Raw genomic sequence first — 26,573 nt, 5'->3', positions numbered from 1 at the left:
AGGTGAAGAACGGTGCTCATTCAAAGGGTAAAAACCACATGAACAATATTTGGGTTTTGATGCTTTTGTTTTAATATATGGAAAGTTTATAAAAACTAGAAGATGTCTTCCTCACAAAGACAGACCGTGCCTCTATTCACAGTAATTACCAGTAGCACTGTAATTTTAGAAGTTCTTAAGTCACATCAGTAACACTATCTTTAGCACCCAGCACACCATAAACTGAAGGTCTTCATAATCACTGGGAAATAATTAATTTTATCTTTTCATTACTGCTCACCATTACATCATCATGCCTGGTTTTCTGCTGCTCAGTACCAAGGAGTCAACAAACTATGTTTAGAAGATGTTAAAAAACTATGTTGCTCCAAGTCATGCATAGTGAAAAGAGAAAAAGAAGACAAGAGAGTATAAGGGGCTATGATCTTACAACAGCCAGATATAAGCCACAGTTTTTTCTGTACTTTGTTATTCTCAGGCCCGTGATTCTCTTCAGCCCATGATAGAATCTCCAGAAAAAATTCTTTCTGATGTGAACTGAATTGCTCTTTGCCCTTATTTTCAACAAACATGACTGTCTTGTGTGCGTTGCTGCTTTCATTTTTATGCCATCCATTAAAAAGAAGTTATTTTCATAGCTTCTGAAAACTTACCCCTACTCCGTACCAGTGCCAGAACTTAATCTGACTTCAGCTCAGGCATAATGTCTATCCGTGTTTCATTCTCTGTCCCCCATCTTCAAGCAAAAAAGCAATAGACAGTCAAACCTTGATGACATCCCAGAGGAGATGTAAAACATGCTGAGACTGGGTCACTGGACATACATGTTATGATTCAGATTTACTGATGTAATCACAGATTTCTGTCCAGAGTACATCTACACTCCAGGGACATTTGGCATATGGGTGCTATGAAAATGCTCCCCTTTGTTCAGTTCTTAAAGAGCAGTGGCTTCAGCCACAGCAGGCATGTTAGTATATGGTGCAATCCTATTTTTTCAGTGCAGTAAGCTCAGAGGCACAAGTTTAGAAAAATGCATGCTGTTCAGCCTGCTTCATTCATCACCATCTCCTACTGGACCTTAGCTTGTCTCATGTGGACCGGTTCAGGGTTGTAATAGCAAAACTATTTAAAAAAATAAGAGGGAGGAAAGAGTATTTTTCTGCTTGCTTAGTTCATCTTGTGTTTGTTGGTGAGACAGAGGATGGGAATGTGTAATGAGAAACAAAGCAAGTGGAGAAGGACTTCTTGTCCTGCTGCAGCTATGGCCATGCTCCTACCCCACGTGCTGCCCTGTCAGGGAGGGCATAACTTCACAGAAGGCATCTGTTTCTCACACATAGGGCTTCTAGGAACTGAGCTTTTTAGGAATCTACTGCTTGTTTTAATTAGCCTAAAGACTGTGGATATAATATACACAACAATGACCATGAAAAGCACATTCTTCTGTTCAAGACAGCTTTCAAGACAGCACTCCCAGCCAAACTCTAAGTAGCTTCTCCAAAATCTACCCTGCTTCACTCAAAGGCACATACCACTTATTTTAACTGTAGTCAAAACAACACTTTTTTTATATTCTCAGAAATGACTCAGACGTTTTAAATCATACTTTCCAGACGTCAGACTGAGGCAGATTCCTGACACGAAAATTTTCAATCCAAATGGTTAAACTTATTTCTGTATGCAAATATAAATTCCCTTTCCCCTGCGTCAATGATTTTGTCACATAAGAATGTTGAGTAACCTTAACTGAAAGCTTCATCAGTTGGAATGTGTGCGATAAGCAACGTCCTTATATGTGATGCTCTATGTTGCTGTGGAAATAAAGGTAATGCAATTATGAATTTACACTTTGCTTCAAGATGACAGTGAAAGCAAACAAAAACGTTTCACTTTTAGTATGATCCTTTGACTTTCTAGCTCCAACACAGCTGGAAGATAAAAAGCAATACTTAGATGTGAGATTCATTTGGTTTTCTTTCAAAACTACGTTGCAAATGTACTAATAGTCTTGGTAAAACTATGGTTAAAAAAAAAAAAAAAAAAAAAGAGGGGGGAACAGAATCATAGAACCATAGAATTATTAAAGGACATCTGGTCCAGCCCCCCTTACAATGAACAGGGACACCTACAGCTTGATCAGATGCTTAGCACATCATCCAGCCCAACCACTAATGTCTTTAAGGAAGGGACATCCTCCACCTCTCTGGGCAACGTGATCCTGTGCATCACTGCCCTAACTGTAAACAGCTTTCTCCTTGTATCCAGTCTGTATCTTCTATTTTACTTTGAAAATATTTTCCCTTGTCCAGTCACAACAGCCCTGCTAAAGAGCCAGTCCCCGTTCTTTCTTTTAATACTGAAAGATATTTTAGACAGCAAAAGATACTTCAGACACCGAACTTCCTTGGTTGCAGTGATCTACCTACATTGTACTCAGTACAGATGCATGAAAGGTGCTTTAGAGCATCATATAGTTAGAGACATTATTTAGAGATATTTTGTATGCCCGTATGTACTCAGAGATAGTGATTCATAGAGCATGGTGAGGGAAACACGTCTTACAACACCGAAGAAAAAAAAGGAATTTTCTTGAAAATGGAATACTTGTCATTGGTGATTCTCACATATTCAGATTGAATAGCCCAAATACCTGCTTTCAAATAAGAGGTAAAAAAGATCAATATGGCTCAGAGGAATTAAGGCAATTTTGAATAATGGAAGTTCTTTAACAGTTTGCCGTCTGGTGAACAACTGGACTTCTGCAGGCCAGTTGTACCTGGAAGCATGTGTGCATATGTGTGCAAAGAGGAAAAGGAACAATCAAAGGACATAAAACTGTAAGGTGAAAAAAAAAAAAAAAAGCCGCATGGAATGTGCAATAAGAAAGGAGATGGGAAAAATGGGAAACTGCATATGGAGCTAACTTCATTGCAGCAGGAGAGGCAGGTGGGCGTTAACACAGACATCCATACAAGAGCAGTTTTCCTCAGTCCTTAGTTATTTGTTTGTCAAGGCTCTGAATGCTCTAAGAGGACTTAATTGTCCTGATCAGCTTCAGCTGGGAGTCCCAGTCACTCCTTGCCTCAGGAACAGCCCAGGAGATCTGGGTTTCCTCTGTTTTCCTGGATGAACCTTGGGCTTATCTCTTGTTTTCTGCTACTTGTGGGTAGGCACTTTGGACTCTCCCTCTCACCATGTCTGGGGCTGTCGGTGGATTCTATAACCACTATTGGCTTCTGCCTACTATTTTGAATCCTGTAAGATTATGTCCTGGCATGGTGAGGGCATTGCCTGTCCTTGGATCAAACCTGCGCCCACTCCATCTTCAAACTTTGCTCTGGATGCTTTAAAGCCCCCTACTCTGACTTCTTGAAAAAGTGTGTTTTCTGACTCATATGTCTTCTCCACAAACTAAAGAGAAAATAAGTTTAGTTTTTTGTATGCTTCCTTAAATTCACTGTATTCAAAATACAAAACCTCAGTTTATTCTAAGTTATCTTTGTTTAATAAAATTACACCTAGCGTGGCCTCTAGGGGCACACACAAATCATCAGTTGGGACAGCTACCAAACACTTCTTCAGCAGGGAACATCCTGGATTTTGTGTCTTTCTAACGTTAAAGAGGACCCCTGCCAAGTGTGCATTAGTCCCAGATCTGTTGTACAGAAACTCTGCTCTGTGTGTGCAGTTTCACATTTGTATGGTTTCTTACACTTCCCTAAGTTGTCTTTGCTACCAATAATTATTTGGCTACTGGTAATAATTTGGTGTGAACTTAGGACCGAACAGATCATTTCTCCACTTGTGAAAATCAATGAACTAACTGATACAGATGTCTGGATTATTACTTTATTTAATTTAATTTTATTATTATTATTTTGCATGAGATGTACCAGGCTTGTTTGAGAGGCTACAAAAAGGAAGGGTCTGTTGTCACGAGACAAGGGAAAGTGGTTTCAAACTAAAAGAGGGGAAATTTAGATTGGATATAAGGAGAAAGTATTTTACATTAAGGGTAGTGAAGCACTGGCACAGGTTGCCCAGAGAGGTGGTGGATGCCCCGTCCCTGGAGACACCCAGGATCAGGCTCACAGGGCTCTGAGCACCTGATGGAGCTGTAGGTGTCCCTGTTCATTGCAGGGGGGTTGGACCAGATGGTCTTTTAGGGTCCCTTCCAACTCAAACAATTCTATGATTCTGTGATAACTCCACTGGAAAAGAAGGCTGTCAGGCTTGGAAGAAAGCTTGCTACACTTCCTATGTAGAGTATTCCTTTTCCTTGGTGCCATACTGTACAGCAGTGGTGTGACATTACATCAGCAATACAATGTGTTTCAACTGTGAATTAACATTTGAGATGGTATTTCACAATGCCCTAAACCTCAGCTGCATCAGTAAATAGTATTTATAGGCCAGGCTTGCTCATACCGAAACTATGTTATCTTGGGAAAAGCACAGCTCATATACAGCCTTGCCATTAAAAAGACTGAAATTTTAAAATCTAGATGCTTTGAAATCATCAAAATTCAAAGAAATCTCAACAATTTGTCTCTCAGCTTTGAGACTGACGTGGTTTTGGGTACAAGCTAGCTCCTGAGAGCACTCAGCCTTACGTCACAGATCCTTGCCATTTCTTGGGATACAGCGATGTGAGAACTCACATTTCCACTAAAGGAAATGAAAGCGGGAGTGTAGCACACAGATTCACTTAGCACCTCGTAGCTGCGGAGTGAATAAATGCTTTTTGTTATTGCTTTCATCCGTATCACCTCTGCGTCTGAAAGGACGCTGAGAAATGGCGGTCGGGCTGAGGAATGTGACAAAAAGAGCCTCGGGTGCGGTTTCACCCCGAGGTGTGCTGCTGCGAGGTGACGGCTGCGTTCCCATCCCGGGCCTGTTGTGGCCCCAGCCCCACCAGCTCAGGACTGTTTCTTGGTGAGTTTTCATACCCCGTGCGGGCACAGGACCCTGAGCGGCGTCGCATCCCGTTTTCGGACTGGACTTCGCAATGGGGTAACGGCAACCACGGGCTCATTCTACAGAAAGGACGGATGAATTGAAAAGCACCGGTGTTTCAAGCAAGCTCGCGGCCTTTCGGTTCGGCAGCTCCGAGCTCCTCCATCCCGGCCGCGCTCGGGGCAGACCCGGGGCACGCCGCGCGCGGCGGCTCAGACGGAGGCGCGGTCACGGAGGGGCGGCGCACGCTCCTGTCGTCGGGAGCGCGCCTGGCGAGCTGCGGGCGGCGGCCATCTTCTTTCCACCGCCGGCTGCTCCCCCAGTGCGAGCGAAGCAGCCCCGCCAGCCCCCTCCTACCTCTCCCTCCCTCCTCCTCCTTCTCCTCCCTCCCGCTACGCGCAGCCGCCGGACAGAAGGGGGGCGACCGGGGGAGCGAAGGCCGCGGGGCGGGGGAGGGACGGGGGGGAGCGGCGCGGGGCTCGCTGGCCGCGGGGTGCCAGCCGGGGCTCGCGGCTCCCCGGGGCCGTGGCGGTCCCTCCGCTCGGCGCTGGCGGCGGTGTCCGCTCCGGGCCGGGCTCCGCTCTAGATGGGATAAGCGGTAAACATGTTCAGCTTTGAAGGGGATTTCAAAACAAGGCCCAAGGTGTCTCTCGGAGGAGCGAGTAGGAAGGTAAGAGACGCCGCCTGTCTGTCTCCGTGTTTACGTCCGCTTCGCTTTGTGTCTGTCGTTATTTTTACCTTTGGGCCTTTAAAAAATAAAAAATAATAAATTAAAAAAAAAAAAAATGGGAGCAGCTATGACTAAGGTCTACCACGGAGCCGAAATCCTCCCCTCCTGATGATGCGTTTATCTCCCCGGATCTGTTCTCTCGTTTATTTTGCTTCCCACCAGGCCACACGACCCTCCCAGGCTGCCGGCCCGGAGCTGAGCCCGGGGACACCCGCCTCGCCTCGGCGCTGGGGCAGCGGCCTTAGCGGCCACGGTCAGCGTGTGCTGCTGGGGAAGGCTTTGCCCGCATGGCTGGAGGCTGTCAGGGCGCCGGTAGCTACAGCTCTGCTCTCCCAGGTTTACGTTCAGCTCGTCGTGTGCAGAGCGAGCGGCAGTTCGGTGTCTGCCGGCCTTTATCGATGGAGAAGAAGCAGAGTGGTTTGTTTTGGTTTGACTGCCCTGTTTACTGCAAGAGCTGGGTGGTTGGGCAGGGAGCGAGAGGAAGGCCTGATGTGTCAGGGACACTCTGGTTCCTTGTGTTATCATGGTTGCACGTGAAGCTGTTTGCTGTTTTCATTATTATTTTAATCTTCATGGGAGCAAGAAAAGGTTTTTGTTATTGTGTACTGTAAGCAAGTTCAGTTCTCTACAACTGATAGGGTTTGGTAATAACTTTGGAAGGTAACAGAATCATAGAATTGCTCAGCTTGGAAAAGACCTTAAAGACCATCAAGTCCAGCCATGACCTAACCACGCTTACCCTAGCTAACAGCCCTCCGCTAAATCGTGTCTCTGAGCACCACGTCCAAACAGTTCTTAAACACATCCAGGGATGGTGACTCAACCACTTTCAGTGTGTGCCATTAAAGTCATGATGAAGTTTTCTTTTGGCGTCTTGCATCTTTTAGTAACGAGAGTGTTTAACAGAATGGCATATAAGTTGTGCAGCTTCTCACCTGAATCATCTTATCTGAAGACAGATCTGTTCATTAGACCACATACAGTTGCATTACATGAGTAGAAAATATCATAAATATTGCCCAGTTGAAGTAGGAATTGGCAGAACATGCCCTGGCCCTTGACAACAAGCTTCAGGCACTTGGCAGCTTTTGGCATCAACTTGCTAATAGCATTACTTACAGAGCGTGTTTCCTCCTCTGAAAATAAACAACTGATGTATCTCTTGTTACACCTACTGATTTCTTCATGGAAATCCAACAGAATTTTCTGTCGTTTTACGTGTTAGCTGTATGGGACAAATGTACTAACTTTCTGCAGGTACAAATTTACCAGAGTGAATATTATACTAGAAAGGAAGTGAAACTGAAACTGTTGTATAAACTTCACTCGGTCCAATAAAAGGATAATATTTCACAATCGATCAGCTTTATACTGAGTGGTGCACAGATTGCAGGACATTACTGTGCTACGTGGAATGCTTGCGCTGCATCAAGGCAAAACAGTTAGTTGTAGCTCTGGCCATCCTGAACAGCTGCTGGTTTTCAGAACCTGTGCAGTGTTAAACACTTAGAAGTTTATATCCACTTCTATGTAAACACACTACAGTGGAGAGTCATGTGCCAGATGTTTATGTGTGGTCCATGACTCTTGTCTCATGTCCTGGGCTGCTTGTGAACATGTTTCCTTTTACCTGTAGGCTTGTATGCTGGCTGTTTAATGCTTAGGATTAGTTTTCTGTTTGATTTGGGGAGCTTTTCCACGTTTTGTTGCACCTGTATAGCTGTATTTAGCAAAACACAGGTACAAAGCCAGGCACTGCAGTGTGTGGAGTCAGTCAGTCAGCACTTCAGATGCCAGCAGTGTCGTTCTGATGTGGATATAACTACACCAAGATAAACCATCAGCAAACCTGACTGGTAAAAAGAGGTTTTGCTAATAATAACTGCAGCCACAACTGGTAACCTTGTTGGTCGTGGGTCACGTATGCTGGCAGCCAACCTGACATTGCCATTTATTTCTGTAGTGGAGATGTACCAAGACTTCCTCAGGCCTTCTGACACCTAACTGAGTCCTACCAGCATAGATGCAATGATGCAGATATTGTTGTGTCTAAAATGGGACTTGTGGCGGCAGTTAGAAAACTTACAGTCCTGATGTGATTATAAATTTATAAAGACGTAAGGCAGACTAAAGTTAATAGATGTATTAGTTTGAAGAGATGAGTTGTCAGATTCTCAGACCTACATAGTACCCTCTTGATGATGTATAATGTGTAAAAACAAGAACACAGAGGTATAAAAAAAAAGGATGATAAGATGCAATATGAAATGCTGATTTTAATTACTAGCAGCTTTCCTTACAGAAGGTACTGAATCCAATGTGCTTTCTCACCACTAAGTCTTACCATGTTTTTGAATGATGAAAGCAGCAGCTTCAGGCCTGCATTTACAGTGTGTGCATCTTGTGTTCATTGGGATGGTCTGGGTTTTGAATGCAGTAGAAAAGCACTGAAATCCAGCTTAACTTTTTGCCAAAAGTTTGCTGAGTCTTGGATTGCAGAATTAATTCGATCAACATGACTGCTCCTTTCAGAATGTGGTAACGTTTTAATACAACATTTTATAATAGGTGTAGAATATAGATGACGTTGTCAGCATGCGGACTGTTCTGTCCACCTCCTTTCACAAATCTGCTGATTCATCTGGGTTATTGGTTGTGTATTTGGTAAAGAGCATGGATACTGTTTTGATGGTTTGTTTACAATGTGATAAGTTGTTGTACTGTTATTAATTTTAGGGGTCTTTATTGTCACCATTAAAACACAATTCCCTGCTTTATGAGGCTCTTCAGAAGTTATTTTCAGATGTACTTTTCATTGTAACTGGTACAATTTTTTTTTTTTTAGTACTTCTTAAGTTATGTAGGCCCCAAAATGCAGGCTGGCTGTTATTAGGGATTGCTGTGGGAAAACTCTGTGGTGTGTTGGGCAGGAATGAAGGGGTACACTTGAAGAGCTCTTTTGGGGTGTACTTCAAATTGAGCTAAGCCAAGTCTGACTGTACAGAGGACTGGAGCTGATGGCCCTGCAGCGAGTGGTTTCCAACTCACCCTATGTTACAAACAGTGAATGGGCTCACTGAACTAATGCAAAACTTGCCTATTTTGGGGGTGCTATAGGGTGAGTGTTCTGTTGGAGCACAGAGCTGATCTCAGCCAGCCTTCAGCTGAGTAGTCACTAGGCTGAGGCAGGAGAGCGCTGAGCGCTGTATGCTCCTGGTGGTGTCACCATCCCTTCTGGTGACAGCTTGCAGGTTTCACTCATTGTGTTGTGAAGTTGGTATCCTGGTGGCAGAGTGGGAATCCAAGAAACTTTTCAGCTTGGTTTGGTCAAGTCAGAGCTGCTGCTCCTTGATGCATTTTGCCAACGATAAGAAAAATATGAGGCACCAGTCCTTTAGTTCATAACATGTTGGGGAATCCTCTGTGCCTGCACTGAGGTGTAGTAGGGGCTCTGTAGCTCTACAGGTGATGAGCTCTGTTAATGACTTCTTGTAAGCCTTTAACAGGGGAAAAATGGTTAAGATGTTATGAAGTCAAATGTATAATCTAAAACATATGCACAAGTGCTTTTATGAATCCCTAGACTTTTAAAAATAATTTTAAATTACAATACAAAATGAGACAGCTTTACGAATAACTTTACAACGTCCCCTTTATTTCTTTTAATACGCCTTTTCTGAATAAGCAAAGAAGTTTGTAGTTTACAAAGTTTTATTTTTTTCTGTTACTGACATCACATTCCTGTATGTTCCCCTTCAACTTCCAGGTGAAGCGTGCATAGGGATCTAGGTAATTGGTGCATGTGAGATCATTGTGAGTTTTTTTTCTCTGGGTGACATTTAACATCCTCCTCACTTGAAAGGAAGCTGCAGGTTGTAGTTAGCTGAGAGCGGTGATGGCACTGCTGCTTTCAGCTACGTGCTGTTGTCTCACACTCAAAACACATTTGTGCTCTTACAGGTGTGTATTCTTTTTTTTTTTGGCTCTTTTCAGAGAACAGTCAAAGTGACTCAGAATGCCAGCATCCTATAAAACAACACTTACTATGGGCAAACTGAGAATAAATTTAGAAAGGAACCTTCTCACATGGCCTCTGGAGCCTCCAGTTACTTTGTGGCTCTGCTGTGTGTGGCCTTGCTGCTACCATGGTAAAGGTGGTGCCAGGTACTTTCTGTGTCCCAAGGTAAAATTGAAGCCCAAATGGAATTTAAATTGCTCTGGATATGTTCAGGATGCTCTGTGATTATATTGGGAATTGGGAAGCACTTTGGAGGGTGGGCAGCTGCACATTGTCCACATTTATATGTATATCTGTAGATGGATGATACGAAATCTTCCTTTCATTTGCCAACTTAGAATTTATCCACCACCCGTGTTGAAAGGAATTCGCTTCTGTAAATTGCTTAAGTCATCTCATTTGCTTTAGGTGTGAATATTGATGTTCATGGAGTTCAAGCTAAGTTTGTCTGAAATGTCATTATTTTAAGGAAAGAGAAAAGATTCAAGTTCCTGTGTTTGGCAGGTGGAAAACAAAGGATTTTGTAATTGTCCTCAGAAGTTAAAACATCAAGTGCTTATTTGTCCTTATTTCTATGAAAATTTCCCAGAAGTCACGCCTCATACTTAGCATCGTCTTTTTTAATGCTAAATAGAACAGCATTTTCAACTTAAAAGGAGAATAAGCCACTAAATTTTACTAAGAAATCTCAATGATTAATACTTCAGTTGTTACCATTGTTATTTTTTTCCTTAATGTACTCAATGTTTAAACAGTGCGTGAAAATAAGTGCTCTGTTTCACCTTTGCACCTCGTAAATTTAGATTTTATGTTGTCTAGTGTGGAGTCAGGATGCCTTAAGTAAGACAACTGTCAAGTGATGTTAAAAAAAGTATACCTATTTCTTTTCTAAACCTGATTTTTGAGCCATGAAAGCTGGAGGTTTATAAACACTTGAAGTATGAGGTATTAAAATACAGAACAAAAAGAATACAATTTAATGGATTTTAGGCAGTCTTCTCCTAGGGTATTTAAAGGCTGGGAGTTACATGAACATACTTTTCTGGGAAAGGAATGCATTTCAGCAAAATGAAGGTGTGAAAACAGTTGTTCCACCTTTTTGTTAAGTATTTGCTTGGAGTTTTTGAAGCTCAGCCATTTACATGGTTGCAGTTGGATGCTGCTCTTCTCACCTGGGCAGCAGCAGTGCAGCTTTCAACGCTGCAGTGATTAATGTACTACCCACCACTTTTATCCTGATGTGTAAATTAACATGCTAAATATTACTTAACATCTCTTTGGCAGTTGTAAGCTGTCCTTTCTGACTGCTGTCCCCCATCTGCTGCTTTGGTTTCAACTCTTTACTCTTCATTCTTACTCTGTCTCATCATCCCTAAGGTCACACTGCATTCTGCTAATGCTCACTGTTTCTTTGCTTTCTTTTTTTCTTTGTCCAGCTCTGTGCTTGACAGGCTGAGCTTCTGAAGGGGGAAGGCTAAATCATGGGATGTGTCAGGAGTTTGGAGGAATGGCTTTCCCCTCCTTTTGAGTTAGGGTTGGAAGTGTAAAGACAAGCTGATGCTTAGATGCCTGCCTGCCTGCCTGGGTAGGTAGATTTGATACCTGCCTTTTTCAGTATCCAAAAGGAGGGTGTCAACTTGAAAAGCAAGAGAAGCAAGTGGATAGCTTGGTTGTTACAGAGGTAGGGAGTAGGAGTGGGCCAGGTGTCATCTCTGCAGGCTTCTGTTGGTTGGTAGCTCCTGGGACAGGCAGTGTTGTACTGTTGTCCTCCAGCTGCCAGGATTTGTGTCTGCCGTAGGTGGGAGTTGCCAAATGTGCATCCCGTACTGCAGTGTGTGTGGCTGCAGGGCTGTGGGGCTGCAGGCAGTCCTGGGCACGGCGTCTCTTGGGTTGCACAGCAGCTGCTGAGCTCAGCTCTTTTTCACTCTGTTAAAGAGACAAGGGATTTGAGAGGTGTCTGTATGGTTATCTGACTGTAAGAAGTGAGTGTTTTACAATGACCTTCATAGGCCATAGGCTTTTGGTCATCACTTTCCCACAGCAAGTTTCTTTTCTTTTGCATGTTCATAGAGTTATTTCTTAACTTCTGAAGTGGTGATATATTCAAATTGTGCTGAATAACTGAAAGAGATTTTTTTTTCCTTTCTTCAGTTGGGCAGTGCCTACCTGTATATTTAGCCCTTTGGCTTGGGGCAGTGCCTCTTACATTTAGTTTAAGAAGGTGATGTATGCCTTCAGAAATAGTCAAAGCAAGTATTTGCGTTTGTAGTGGAAGTGTATTGATTTGAGAAGTGCTCTCTTCAGGGAGATCCCAACACAAAGCTGGAGGTGCACTGAGTGAGGAGAGGCTGCCCACTTACAGCTCTCCCCCCGACCAGCAGTTAGAAAAGAATTATTGTATATTTAAGAAGAAAAACATTTGAAATTTTAGGTTATCTGTTGGTTATTTCTCAATTTATTACATTACTTTGTCAATGTATCTGCTATCAGTTTTTTCACTTTACACTTCCAGACAGACACAAACCCCTTCCTGTTGCTTGAGTTGAGATTTATTGTTTTAGGTATGGACTTTGTTGTGATTTCCTTTTACTGTGTTTAACAAGTGGAAGAAACCCTTGTATTTAGAAGGCAGTAGCTGTATTTAGTGGTGTCTTTGGCTGTAAAGTACTGTCTTTAGAGGAAAAGATGGTTAACCTTCTTGTGGGATTTTTTCTTTTGGGCTTGCTCCAGTGGATGATCTGAAATACAAATCTAGTTTTAAGTTCCCTTTTTTTGTATCAGTGCTTTGTTTTTCATTGTCCATGGTGCTCTGTGCTCAGGTATTTTCTGTCCTAATGAGGCTGGGTGAATGACCCTCTTGCTTCCTCTCTGCCTTCGGAAAAGGTACAGAAGAAGAATCTGCCATTGGTTTTTGTTTCTGCCTGTAGACATTTAAATATTGCAGCACAGTTGTTTCAGAAGTGATTCAATATTAAAATGTTTGTTTGCCAACTTCAGGTTTATTTTTAGGTATTCAGATGCAGGACATTTTCAGCTTGAGTGTATTTTGCTTCTTAACTGCCCCGGGTTAGAAATGCCATAGAAAGAAAAAGTTATGTGTATAAGAGCAGTGAAAAAGGAAAGTTTCCTTCAATATGTTGCCTGTTCTGGATTGGATTTAGGAAGGTGCTGGGGTTCAGGCAGTTTCCTTGTTATTTTCTCTAGTGGGAGGTGAATATTTGGCATCAAAAGGGAATTATTTTATTTCATTGGAAACAACAGAGATCTGTCCATTAAGAGATACATGCAAATAAAGCATTATTTATATTTTGTAGCCTATGTGTACACATTTAAGGTTGTAGCTTGAAGCTGATAAGTTTGTTCTTGCATTGTTATTGCCCTCCAGAAGCTTTGTGCACCCCTCAGCATTCCCTTCTTTCTCACTGTTGAAGACAGTGTTCTCCTGGAACTTTCAGCTTGTAGCCCTAATTTGGAGTTCAGAATTTTTAAAGAAAAGATTCCATTTGTGTTACAGAAGCCTACTTTGGTATCTATTCTGGACAGTTTTTGAGGAAAGTATAAATAAATTGAAGAGTTTAGTCCGTTAGCAAGTTAGCCAAGGCATGGAGCTTCGTAGCAGTAGTGATTGCTTTGAGCTGCCGCAGCTTGCTGTGCACACCTGGGCCAATAGCTCACATGTCCAGCCAGGAAAGTGCTCAGCAAACATTCGAAGTACCTGGTAGGATCGGGACCCTATTATGTTTCCACTTCCTCGTTTAATTAATGAATTCTGTTTGCCTTGGTTACTGGGATGCTGAGAGCACAAATCTGAATGTGGAGCGGTTGGTTTTGCTATTGTTTGTCTGTCATTGTGGTTTTTACACAGCCGTTGTCACTGCTCTTCTGTGAGGCTGTGTTAGGTGTGCTTTTAAGTGCAGGAAATAATTAATACTTAATTTTTGTTGAGTGTTGTGTGTATGAACAGTTCCGCCCCCCAGAAAAAAAAAGTTTTGATGAAATATTGTGAAGGATTCAAAATCTTGTGTTTGAATGAAAATGACCTTGTATGTTTATTTGTGCCATTTAGGAGGAAAAGGCTTCGCTCCTGCATCGCACTCAAGAAGAAAGGCGAAAACGAGAGGTAAAGTAACTATAAGCGTTTGCATGCATGCTGGATTTGTCTTTGATACAGTAACCTTTGCAGTCCAGTGCTTTATTCTGTTGCAGACATGCTTAGTTCAGGAATGCTTGCTTTCAGTTGGCAAATCTTGTGCACTATTCCAGTATACTGGAAGCAACAAAATCAGCTGCTTTTATGGTCCTTCCCAGAAGTGATTTTCATTTCAAAAGAAGATAATTAAGTATGCCCTTGGTGGAAAGGGAATTTTTCCTTTTATTTTGATGCTCATTTGATCTAGTCTTCGTTGAGAAAATACAGGCATTTGGTTAGTAAATTCTTCCATTTCTTTGTCTTGTGGACTGATCTTGGCAAGCCGTTTTCTACTCCTTTTTCTGCTGCGGCTTCCAGAATGACCTTCAGCAAACCTCTTCTCCAGTTTGACTCTCAGTTCTGAAAGTTGTAGTTGAAACAATACTTGAATGCATTGTAAAGCTCTTTGGAGTCAGCTGATGACTGAGAGAGTGAGAAGCGGTTGTGAGGCTGATGTCTGAGTTTTCAGGAAATCTTCTGGATCGTGTTGATGTATGTTACTGCCTTTGGGAATTTGAGCTGGAACAAAGCGGAAAAGAGGGAATACACGTAGGAAGGAAAAAGTTCAGTTCTGTAGCACAATGTCTTGGTGAATATTGCAGCCTGAGCTGTTTTGTGGTTCTGTGGTATGTGGCAAAATGAGATCCATTTAGTACTATGGTGTGAGTGAATGTATTAATTTTGACATTCTTTCCTCTTCTGATATGAGGAGGAAGATGATAAAACATGGCCTTGAGTGTTGGTTTTAAAATGTTACTGTCCAGTTTTCATTCAAATCAAGGGAAACAGCTATTTGCCCCTTTGAATATGTGTTTGAGTCTTGCTGGATTAAATGCAGTTTTTTGGTGGCTCATCTCTGTCTGGGGATAGTTACTGCTTTTTTTTTTCTCTCTATCTATGAAACTGCTAAGATTTCACTGGTTACTTAATGTTGTGTTAGTAATCAAATTTGCAATCACTGGAGTTCTTATCAACATAGGCAAAGACTCACTTGTACTTAAAAAACATTTTGCCAAATATCAAAATAACCCATTCAGTTGCATATTTATGAATATAATAGTTGTATCAAGTAGTTCAGAGTTGATACAGTGTCATATTTCTGTATGTATGCACAGACATACACATCACAGGAGATGACATGTCTCAGTTCTTCACAAAATGAGTGAATGAACTGCTCTGGTATAGGAGTGATTAGTATTATTTTTTTTAAAGGATGACTCCTCTGAGACCAAGACCAGTTATGTCTTTAAAAAGTGCCTGTAGCTGAACCTTAGCAGTGACCTTAGACTTAAAACCTTTGCAATTATGGGTCACTAATTGACTGTTAGATGTGCTAGGATAAAAACAATATCTAGAAAGAGAAGATACCGACTTTTCAGTTGAGCATTATATTATGATTATGAAGAGAGAATGCCTGTCTGTAATTGGAACTCTCCTGCTTGTTCCCATACTTTGTACTTCTGCTGCTGAGTATCTTTTTCTCTGCAGTATCTTTTGGAATAGAAAACTTTCATTTTGGTCCAGGCTCAGGAATTAATCAGAGGATTTCAAGGGCAGGTTTATTCAGAGGAGTTGTTTAAGAATTTTCTTTACTTCTTTCTTTCATCTCCTAAGAAACTGTATGGACATTGTTGGAAAGTGGTTTACAGTAGCCACTTCCCTGTGATCAGATGTGCTGGGGTGTTGACAGGGAATGTGCTGAGTACTTTCTCCATAATACCTGAAGCAAGCTGGCTTTCAGTTACCCAGAAAGTGAGCTATTTTACAGGCATGGTTATAACTGCTCGTTCTGGTTGGTGATGAAGGCTTCATAAAATGACTCTGACTTGCTTTCTTTGTCTTGTTTAAAGTAGAGCAGGATTTTTTTTCTCTGGAGTTTCCCTGTAGAGCTGTTAGGCTCGAAGCACTGCCTTCATTTCTCTTCAGATTTGTCCAAATAAACATTGTGTGTTTTGCTTTGTTTTTGTTCTCTTGTTGTTGTTCCCTCCCCTTGCTAATCTAAACTGTGCTGGGTTCTTAATACAGAGTTGTCACTTGAATGGAAGGAAGTGGGTCTTCAGTGTCAGCTGATCTGTGCAGAAAGAGGAATAGTGTCACTGAGTTCTTCAGCGTTGTAGCATTAGAGCTGTCAAATAAAATGTAAATGTGTTTATATTGATTTCTGTGGTATTATGTACTTACAGAGTATTAAGAATTCTTTTGCTATAACCTAGTGGTAATTGCACACTTAGAGCAATAAAAAGCTTTCTTCTGCTTTTGTGTGTATTGGATGCAGAATATCAGATACTTTTTTCTTAACGATAGTGCTTAATTTGAATTAAAGAAGTCTTTTGAATACAAATTTATCAGATAAAATTGTAGAAATGAGATTTGGTTGCACAGTGTTTATTTCTATTTATTTATTTTTCCTTCATTTTACAGGAAGAAAGGCGAAGGCTGAAAAATGCAATAATAATCCAATCATTTGTAAGGGGTTACAGAGACAGAAATCATCAGGTAAGTACTTGTTTGCTGAGAAAGAGGTAAAGCAGTCTAGCTGGAAAATCAATTTTCTGTTTAAAAAAAAAAAGAAATCTTGACATATTTGAATATTTGGTGTGCTGATGAAGTGTAAGTTCTTATTGTCTCTTGACATTTGCTGAGCCTCAGTTCTTTAGTAGATTAATGCTTATTCAGCAAAGCACCTTTGTGACAGCTGACTTGAGTGGGATGATGTAACTTTTTTGACTTGACACTTACATACTTGCAGCTTTCGCGTATCAGCAAAACTTCTGAGTGTGACTAAGGTAGTCATCTGAGTCAAAAGGATATTCTTTTTAAGCTGCTCTTGGCTTGATTGTTCTGGGAAAGAGTTCTGTCTGTTTACATTTGCTAATATTGATTGAGTAAACTAGTTGAAAATGTTTGGTGTGATAATTTTGACTTGAGGAGCAACAAATTTGTTGCTATGTGTACCTTTTGAGTTACAGAAGCAAATACGACTTTGTGATTTTTGTGTATGTGTTCTTTTAATGAATAGGTGCATTTAATTATTTTGCTACCAGTTGGGATGGGAAACAAATGAGATTCTAAAAATGCCACATCCCTATATAAATTCATAACCATTATCAATACACTAATGTGTATCTTCCTTTATTTTAAGTACTCTACCCAGAGAAGTGAATTTGATCGCTGTGCTAATTTGGCCCAAACTGGAGGAACCTTTTCTACTGCTAATGGGGCTAATTTGACTCTTTTAGTTCGTCAGCTACTCTTTTTCTATAAACAGAATGAGGATTCGAAGCGTTTGGTGAGTATTGTAAATATTTTGATCTGTTCTATTGGAATACTTTTTCTTGGAAGGCTTAGGAAGGGATGCAGAAATGGATTTAACCACTTCAAGAAGTTCATTTTGCTGACCTGCACTCTTGTTCTCTGTTTAGATGAAATAACTTAAAAATTAGATTTTGTGTGTGTGTAGTCTATGAAATGAAAAATCCTTTGTCTCTGATTCACAGTAATTTATTAAAAACGTTATAAGAAATGTTTTTAAGTAATAATTTTGTACTAGCTCTCTGATAATTCTGAAGGTATTTTTATTAACAAATTTGTTGAAAAAGTTATTTGTAAATATATTTCTGTTAATTTAGGAAGTTAATAGTCATGTTTTACGTAGCTCAATGAATATTTTTATTCCTTAACTGATATGGTTGTCTTATTTTATGTTTTTTTAAGTTCTCCAAAGGAGATGTTGCATACATTTAAGATCGATTTTATGCAAGACCTGTGTTGATAAAAATATGGATATTATACCTATGTTACATACAGCTGCTCTTCACTTGCTTGAAACAACAGAACTGAGATGTAATAAATTGTAAACTTGTATGTTTTCCAGATATGGCTGTGTCAGAATTTAATTAAACAGAGTTCTCAGTTTGTTAAGCAATTGGATGGTCCAGACCGACTTACTTGCTTATTCCAAATAAAAAGACTGTTGGGGCTGTGTTGCAGGTAAATTCTTTTTTCTATACACCGCTGCCTAAAGTGTGTTCAGAAATTGCATTGGGCACTTGCTTGTTTTTTTGTGCAGCAAATGGAGAGAACTGTTTATGATCACTATAAATACAGGCCATGATGACATTTTTTCATGCTTAAGGAAAATGAAATGTTCTCAATTCCACTGACTTTTAAGTTCATATGCAATACATGCTTAAGGAACGTACTCCCTAAGGATGGACTTAAGTGTATCCCCTAAGTGTTTGCATGTAGCAAGGTCATTACAAGTGTTTGTTGGAACCAGAAGGTTTTCTTGAACTAATAGCAATCAAAAAGTATCCTATGAGTTTGACTATTTTTGGATGTTCTGTTTTAATATTGATGTTGAAAATGCCCTTCCTTTGCTTTGGACTTAAGGCATGTGAAGCAGTTATTTTACTGTCTTCAACAGTAGATTCATTATTGGTACTGACCTTTTCACATTCATTTTGGAGAACCAATGGAAGGTAGATCTATGAAACTACTGGAGTAACTGTCATCTAAAACCTAATTTTGGAAGCATTATAATGATTGCTTTTATTAGCAATACTCTCTAGAGCTTTGAGAAATCTTGTTTCCTTTTAATGTTGAAGATTTTCTTTCGGATCACTGAATCTTGCTATACTGTATGGCTTGTTTTTTCTGAGCTACTAACAGTTTGGTGCAGAAGCCCAGAAAGCAAGAGATGAGACATGTAGTGAGAAGGAGTGTTCCTCTTGTGTAAGCTCAGCTTCATAAAAAGTTGTAGCTTTTGACATTACATTTAAAAAAACTAAACAAAGCAAAACAAAACTTTAGCAAAAAAAAAAAAAGATAGCTTGGTAGCAGCTATGTCTGCCAATAAGTTCTTGTCGAAGTGTCTTGAATCTGTTTAGTGAAATGCCTTAGCTGTGTTTCAGAGTCACTTTTGCTGTGATTGTTCTGTCTTTCTGGATGGCTGTGAAGGAAAGGACACTGTAGGAGCAGCTCTGCCTGTATGTGTCTCATTGTAACAAATAGTTTTAATTCTGAATGGGCTCTGAATTGTCACTCCTACTTACTCCTAGTTGTTCCATAAGCAATTTGCTAACAGATTGGGGGTGGGTGTATTCTTAATACTGAAGTCTGTAGTCTAAGACATTCTGGGAAACATCATATGTTTAACTAAAACAGTATTTGTTCCCAGCCCATACTGTAAAACCAGGAATTATTATTATAATGGTGCCAACAATAAGATGTTAATTATTGAGAACACTTGGAAGAGTACACTTAGAAGTAAGTTATTTTAAAATTAATTAGGAAAGTTGCTGTAGTTTTGTTTGTACATTGATGTGCATGTGTTTATGATGAAATGAGAGAAATCTCTTGATAAATTATTTTTGTTTCATTTTATTTGTAGGCTATTGCAAAACTGCAATGACGACAGTCTGAATGTTGCACTTCCTATGAGAATGCTTGAGGTATTCTCATCTGAGAATACATATTTACCTGTTTTACAAGATGTCAGCTATGTAACATCACTAATTGAACAAATTTTGCACTACATGATTCAGAAAGGTGAGTAGCTAGGAACTAGAAGTTCTCAGCGACACTCAAGAAATGAACAAAATGCATAACACCTGAAAGTCATGTAGTTTCATTATGTTTTGCCTTTAATACAGACACAAATTAAATGCTACATACACTAACCCATACGTGAGACAGATATTTTGTAATGAGGTTACTGCTTGAGAAATTACTATTTAAATTCTTCAGATATTCTGTTCATATATTCAGTATTCTCCCTAATTATATATACAGACTTTCACTGCAGAGTTTGAGAGTAGGTGGATATAGTTCTCCATAACTACTAGTGATCATTATTGTTGTAAATTGGTATTAATTTTTCTTCTTGCTAGCACTAGAAAAAGACACCTTAGCAAAGAGATGGTGACCTAACCTTTATTTGCTTCGTGGCATCATCAACAAAACTGTTTGCTGAGCTGCAATCAGTTACACCTGTGCAAACATACTGAAAGTTAATGAGTTGTGTAGTTATCGCCAAAATTCGTGTTGTCTTGAAGAAACGTTATTGCTCTGAGGATGTGGGAAAAAAATAATTTGCTTTTGTGATACCACTTGAGTTTGCAGTGACTGGTAGCTGGGGAAAAATGCCAGAAATGGTATGAAAACACATCCTGGATCCAGCTTCGTGGTTGTAAAATGTAGGCTAGCACCTTCCAATTGGTTAATCTTTGCAATAATTCTGTACTTGTGAGTTTTAGAGTACATTCTGTAGAACAAGTCTGTCTTAGGTTAATAAAGATGTGTGCAGATTCCACATTTTGAAGTTACTGTAGGGAAAAAAATGAATTTTATTATAGGACATTTAATTTACTTGACTAAGCATAATTAAGACTATGGAAGTATTGTTTATTTCATAATTAATGTCTTTAAAGTCACTTTAATATTTCTTTTTTTTAGTGTAATATTCATTCTGATATATAAAGGTTTACCAGGATGTTAAATTTTAGTAAAAAAAAAAATTCAGCTTTCTAATCATGATTAAAACAAGAGGAAGCATGCATGCACAACAAGTGTACAGTCTCCTCAGTATTTATGATGGTTAAGTTGTAAAGAAGCTGTATTCAGCTTTTATTATGTGTTTTGAAATACAGTTCATTCTCCACATGAGTATTGTCGTTCCTTATAGTGGCTTTTGTTACGTTATATGTCAGTTAGGGTTACTGTGACAAAATGTCCCAGACGCAGTCTCTCAGTGAGAGATAAAATGCTATTTATGTATTTACAGTGGTTCCTGTAGTAGTGAAACTTGTCTTAATTTAGGATTTCATTGAGTAAGAGGAAGTTGGATTAGGAAGAATGAAATCATGTGATTCCATTTGTATTGCAGTGAGACAAAAAAAGAATTTCTGACAGTGAGACACATTACCCTCTACACACATCTTTGTGGCTCCAATGGTAATATATTTTATTACTGTCTGAGAGGTTCCTCTTTTGGAACAGTAATTGTGTTCTTCAGTCTGCTAAAACAAGGTGTTTGTAAACTTCAGACTGAAGAGCTTTGTTAGCAGAACATGTAAGATACTGTTGTGTTTCTGTGTAGAGGGAGAAATTAATTTCTGAAAGAGCAAAAAGCAAGCTGTCGAAAAGAGGAGAACATATTTCATAAGTCAATATTTCAAAAAATATATCAAACTATTCACTTTATCAGCAGGATTGGTTGGTCTTTGAAAGTCAAACTGAATCTGAATGCAGTTATTTGTCTCTGAATTTATAAACTGATGCTTCCAAAGATAAAGCTGGTATCTGCTCTTGGTTATGTGAATATGACTTGTACTATTGTAATATATATTCGTAGGTAAAGCTTCTTGCAGTGAATTACAGAATTTTGTTAAAGTTATAATTGTTAAGTAAGTATATGTTTTATAAAGAAAAGCAAAACAGTAATACTGTATTTAAATAATGATTTTACTTATTTGTAGGCTACTACAAGTCGCTTTATTTGTTAATTAATAGTAAGCTTCCATCAAGTATTGAGTATTCTGATGTTTCTCGAGTCCCTCTTGCAAAAATACTTCTGGAGAATGTTCTGAAACCATTGCACTTTACATACAGCTCCTGTCCAGAAGGTGCAAGGTAAGTAAAAATAATATTAGATACTTGTATACTTGTTACTGTCAGAGCTTCACAGTTTATTGTTGTTTAACATCCAACTGTTTTTTCAGTGCAGTTCAATTTATGTCCAGTAGTAATGATTCATGAAGGAGCATCGGTGTGGAAAAACTTAGTTGAGTATAAAGATGTTGCCAAAGTCAGATGAAAAGCATTCTGCATTTAAGAATTTTGTGGCAGGTTTATGAGAGAGGGAATAACTAAGTCATAGCTTGCAAGGAGAATGAGTCAGGTATATGGAAAGACAGAAAAAAGATGGAACTGGCTCTGCTGCATGTGATAGTGTTTTGTGTTACATTATAAAGAAGAAAAAAAACCCAAAGGATTTTTTAGTTTATTTTTTATTTCATGATTAAAACAAATTTAACTTCAGAATAGTTTTCCATGTGTTTAAGTGTAAAGGGTAATGTTATGATTAAGATAATCAGGGAAAAGACATTGTATAAGTACTATACTTTTCAAGAAATCTGAGAAATTCAGTTTTCTGGCACAGAATTAATGAAGTGTCACTTTGCTGTCTTCTTGGTGAATGTGTTCAAACTTGCAAAATTTGATCTGTCATTCCATGGACGTACTTGTGAGAAGTGTCACCTGTATTTTCCATCAAGACATTTTTTCTTCATTTTAGACAACAGATTTTTGCAGCCTTCACAGAGGAGTTTGTGGCAGCACCTTTCACAGATCAGATATTCCATTTCATCATTCCAGCGCTGGCTGATGTGCAGATCGTTTTCCCCTATGAATTCTTTCTGAATGCACTATTATTAGCAGAAAATGGATGTTCAAGAAAAAGTGATCGAGCTCCATGGCTTTTTTACTTCGTGTTAACAGTTGGAGAGACATATTTGGGTGAGAAGGCTATATGACCTGTTATTGCTTTTTCATATTTGAGTTAGTATTTCATGTGTTTCCATAACCTACTTTGTTGCCTAGCAGTTTGTGGATACAAGTATTAGAGATCTGTGTTTTTTAGCCATTTTTCCCCTTTTAGGAAGAAAATGCACTTAATTGGGAGGGTTTGGCAAAATGTGGTTTTTTGTTAGATATTTCCAGTAAAATACAGTGAAGAACTGCCTAGCTAAAGATCTTTTATTTCAATGTATTTGGTATAGGATCCCTTTCAGAAGAAGGACTGCTTGTGTATTTGAGGGTACTCCAAGCTTTTCTCTCTCAGCTGCCTGTATCTAGTGCTGGTACAAATTGTCAAGATGCAAACAGTGATTCTGAAGATGAGGATGAAGAGATCAGTAAAATGACAACTACACCAGTAAGCATTATAGAATTTCTTTAAATGAGTTTGATTTACAGTATTGGCAAATATAGGCAAAACCATGATCACCCTGAGTCCAGTATTTTTCTAGGTACTCATAGCAGGAGCCATGTTTACTTCTTATAAGTAGATGGCTGTTCATTGCAAACAAATAGAACTGATTGTTAAAAAAGGAAAAGCACAAATAAAGCTCGTAGTATACTAGCATAGTTCAGGTAGTGTAATTTCTGGATAACAGAGCTTTCTTCTTTTAACAAAAACAAAATTGAACTTCTCTACTTAAATTTTACAGAGACCAGTATTCTCCTCATTTCTTAAGGTCATGGTGACACTAGGGTATACTGAAACATGCTAATCTGATCTTCCAACATTGTATTTTTTTTTTCCTCATTGAAATATTCTACATTCAAGTACAGTCTTTACCCGTTGAATTAGCTCAGTTTTTGAATATATACATTATCTTCAAAGCCTTCAGGGTGGAACACTTATTTTCTGCTGTGATATATAGAGAGTAGTGTAAAAATGACTTTTCACTGGAGTTTAAGCATGTTGTAAAACTTTGACTAATGAATTGAACCCATGGTAACTTTAACCTCTTAACACTCAGACCAAGGTTTTGAACAACCGCAGCTGGAGAGATGTAAATTCAACAGTTTCTTAATGACCTTTATATAACCTCTCAAAATATGTACTGCTACTCAGAGGACTAATGCAGGGTGCAGTCTTCTCCTGTGCAATGTGTGAGATTACACCAAACTTAGTGTTCGTTAAAGCAAAACAGAGTGGAGTGGGGAGGAACCCAAACAGCTGTGTGGGTGATCTTTGTCTCCCACGCTGAGCTGGGATTTTTAGATGTAGTGTATTACTGTTACTCAAAAATCTTTATCAGTATAGTGTGAATAAACTGCCTATTTACCCAGTAAATAATATATTGTCCAAAGTACAAAATAATTGCCATTTTTAACCCCAAAATTTAGAATTCAGATATTTAATTTGTGGGCCATGCATGCACTGTAATATATATTGTGAGATTCTGTTTGTGCTTTAGAGATACAGTGATGTTTAAGAGGTAATTAGATTAAAAAAAAAAAAAACATAAATTTCTCTTTACTGTTAATTTACAGTAACTTGTTAATTAGAGAGAAGATCTTCTCTGAGGAAACCTTATTACATGATATGATTTGCTGCAGTATGTGTTTTTCTGGTGTTTCTACTGTGTTTTTTTAATGTATTCATATTTCCAAGCATACCTATCTTACTTTAAAAAAAAAAAAAAAGGAACTTTTATCCTTCAGTGACCCAGAGTGTTTTCTGCTTTCTTGAGGACAAGATAGAAGGAGGAAATAAATAAAAGAGAATTTTGAGCTCTGCTGTGTTCTGTGCCAACAAAAAGGATTCCTCATTGTGTACTTCTTACACTAGCTTTACATGTATTAGATATCCTGAAGTTTGTTGGTTAGTCAGTGGGTGATGAATGTGAAAATACCATTTCTAAAAGAATGCACAGGAGGCATCCATTTCTGAACTTCATGCCCTGTGCTAACTGATTTCGCTGGGGGAGAGATTAGTATTTGCATATTTTATGCCTGTGAATGATCTTACCTTATTGTATTCAAGTGTTGAAGAGCATTAAAGGGAATCTTTCCTACTGACTTAAGTGAGAAGATCAATAACCGTGATCCAGCACTTGCCTGCCTAGGAATTTAAATTGACTCTAAGGTGTGATGCTTTCAGGAACGCTCCTGGTATATACAAATGTGCTCATGTTGTAATTATCATACTGGAAATACTTGTTCCAGTAAAATTCTGATTTTTTTTTTTTTTTTTTAGAAAGCATTTACTTGATCATTAAAAGTAATTCAAAGGAATTTTTTCTTTGGTATGTTTATAGGGTGATGGGAGAATATCAGTTCAGTACATTACTGAGGAGTGTCTGAAGAAACTGGATACAAAGCAGCAGACAAACACTCTGTTGAATATGGTTTGGAGAGATTCAGCTAGCGAAGAGGTCTTTACCTTGATGGCATCAATCTGCCACACGCTAATGGTGCAACACCGAATGATGGTGCCAAAAGTCAGGCAAGTATAAATAATAGTGACATTGAACTGTAGTACATCTAAAATTCGTTTAACTGGATAGGCTGTTTGGTTAAATACACTGTTTTTTAATTTTTTTTCTTGAGATCTTTTATGATCAGCTGAAATAAAGAAGAATGTTCATTGCATTCCTTAGGACAAATCACTGAATCCAAAAGTGTAAGCCCATGCTTTGTTTAGTGAGTTGCATCACTGTGTTGAGGGACTGTGGGTATGTATTTGTGATCAGAAAATCTCCCACGGATTGGTTGGCAGAGATTCTGGGGAAGTAATTTTTTGTCCTCTTTCTCAGAGGCAGCGTTTAACGTCATGCTTGCAGAATACCATCTTAACTTATTTTTAAAACTTACAGTGATTTGGATTCCAGTCTCATTATGCAGCTGAGTGCAGAAATCGGTTTGTTCTCTACCTCCTTTAACATACAACCAGTTATCTCTCTTGCTACAAACTGAAACAATTCCAATCTATTAGAAAAAAAAATTGTTGTTGGGAAGGGCTTTGAAACCTGAAATGGAAGTAAAATACTAATCCAGTTGTGCAGTATTCTTTCACAAATTTTGCTACAAAATGTAAAACAGGTGTCAGTGGCCAACTTTATTTTTTTTACCATTTTATCATCAGTCAAAAATCTGCAAGTATTAAAGTAACTGTGGTGCAAGTAGTTGTGAATAAGTATGTAGTTGCTAGCAATAAACTAAGTATTTAGGGAATGTTGTAAACATAATCAATTCAAACTGCATTGTAAACAATGATACAGAAAACTAATTTGGTGCTATCTTAGCTCAGTGGTGTTTATAGCTGGTAGAGGAAGTAAGATGTCAGTGAAACTGTGATTGCTCGATTAGGGTAATTAGTTCTTTGTAGACTAATTGCATTAGAGCAGGATGTGAGACCTGAAGATCATAGCAGCAGTTGAATGAATTAGTATCCCCCTTTATTGTTGAAAGTAGTACATTGCCTTGGATAGTAATTACTGAGGTTAAATGCATCATTGCTTTGACTTGAGGTTTGCTGGTGAACTGTGGAAAGGATGCTTAATGAATAAAGAAATCCTGCACAAATTTAATTGTGTGAGTATGGCATCTATTTCCTCTGAGAAGCCATATTAGGTCTTTGTGATAACAAGGTAGTTAACATAAATTCAGAAGCTATGAAGGCTCTAGTTGACATCTTGAAATATGGAAGTTGCTTTCCATTACAGCTTTTGTACAGCTCCAAAGTAGTTGAATTTACCAATTTTAGAAAAAACAGTGTTTTTAATTGGTAATACTTGTTGAATTATTTTCACAATCAAAAGTAATTCATACAGGCATTTGATGAACTGAAGTCGATGTTAACTAATTCTGACTCCTGAGTCAGTCATCATGTTGGGTTTACCAGGCATGATTGTGTCAGTAGATGTCAATCTTTTGTCCTGTTCAGTGTTTTTCAGACCTGGCCTAAGTTTCCAAGCAGGTATTCTAAATGTTCTTTTTCAGAGGATTTTTCAAAGAATATTTGATGCTTGTTTTAAAGGTAATAAACCTTCTGCAGTTTCAAAATAATGTATTTTCTTCATTAATTTCTACATTGGTTTTGCCTGATTATTGTTTTTTTTAAATTGCCAAAGTATTACATGAAATTCAATGAGTATTTTGCAAGA

At 38.8% G+C, this 26,573-nt stretch overlaps 1 protein-coding gene across 1 annotated transcript in view; it reads left to right on the top strand.

Moving 5' to 3' along the window:
• The first annotated feature begins 5,209 nt into the window (after positions 1–5,209).
• The window catches only part of UBE3C (ubiquitin protein ligase E3C), a 66,476-nt gene continuing 45,112 nt past the window's right edge, over positions 5,210–26,573 (top strand). Inside the window, exons 1-10 of the mRNA XM_031615959.2 lie at positions 5,210–5,629; positions 13,774–13,827; positions 16,318–16,392; positions 17,039–17,185; positions 17,771–17,886; positions 19,289–19,446; positions 21,375–21,528; positions 22,193–22,413; positions 22,677–22,831; positions 24,726–24,913. Of these exons, the coding sequence (XP_031471819.2) occupies positions 5,564–5,629; positions 13,774–13,827; positions 16,318–16,392; positions 17,039–17,185; positions 17,771–17,886; positions 19,289–19,446; positions 21,375–21,528; positions 22,193–22,413; positions 22,677–22,831; positions 24,726–24,913 (1,334 nt within the window). The 5' untranslated portion in view covers positions 5,210–5,563. The remainder of the gene's footprint in view (positions 5,630–13,773; positions 13,828–16,317; positions 16,393–17,038; positions 17,186–17,770; positions 17,887–19,288; positions 19,447–21,374; positions 21,529–22,192; positions 22,414–22,676; positions 22,832–24,725; positions 24,914–26,573) is intronic.

Source organism: Phasianus colchicus, chromosome 6 (genome assembly GCF_987193195.1).
Source record: "Phasianus colchicus chromosome 6, bPhaCol1.hap1.1, whole genome shotgun sequence".
Lineage (NCBI taxonomy): Eukaryota > Metazoa > Chordata > Aves > Galliformes > Phasianidae > Phasianus > Phasianus colchicus.
The sequence above is the reverse complement of the archived record's forward strand: the minus strand, read 5'-3'. Positions and strand labels throughout refer to the sequence as shown.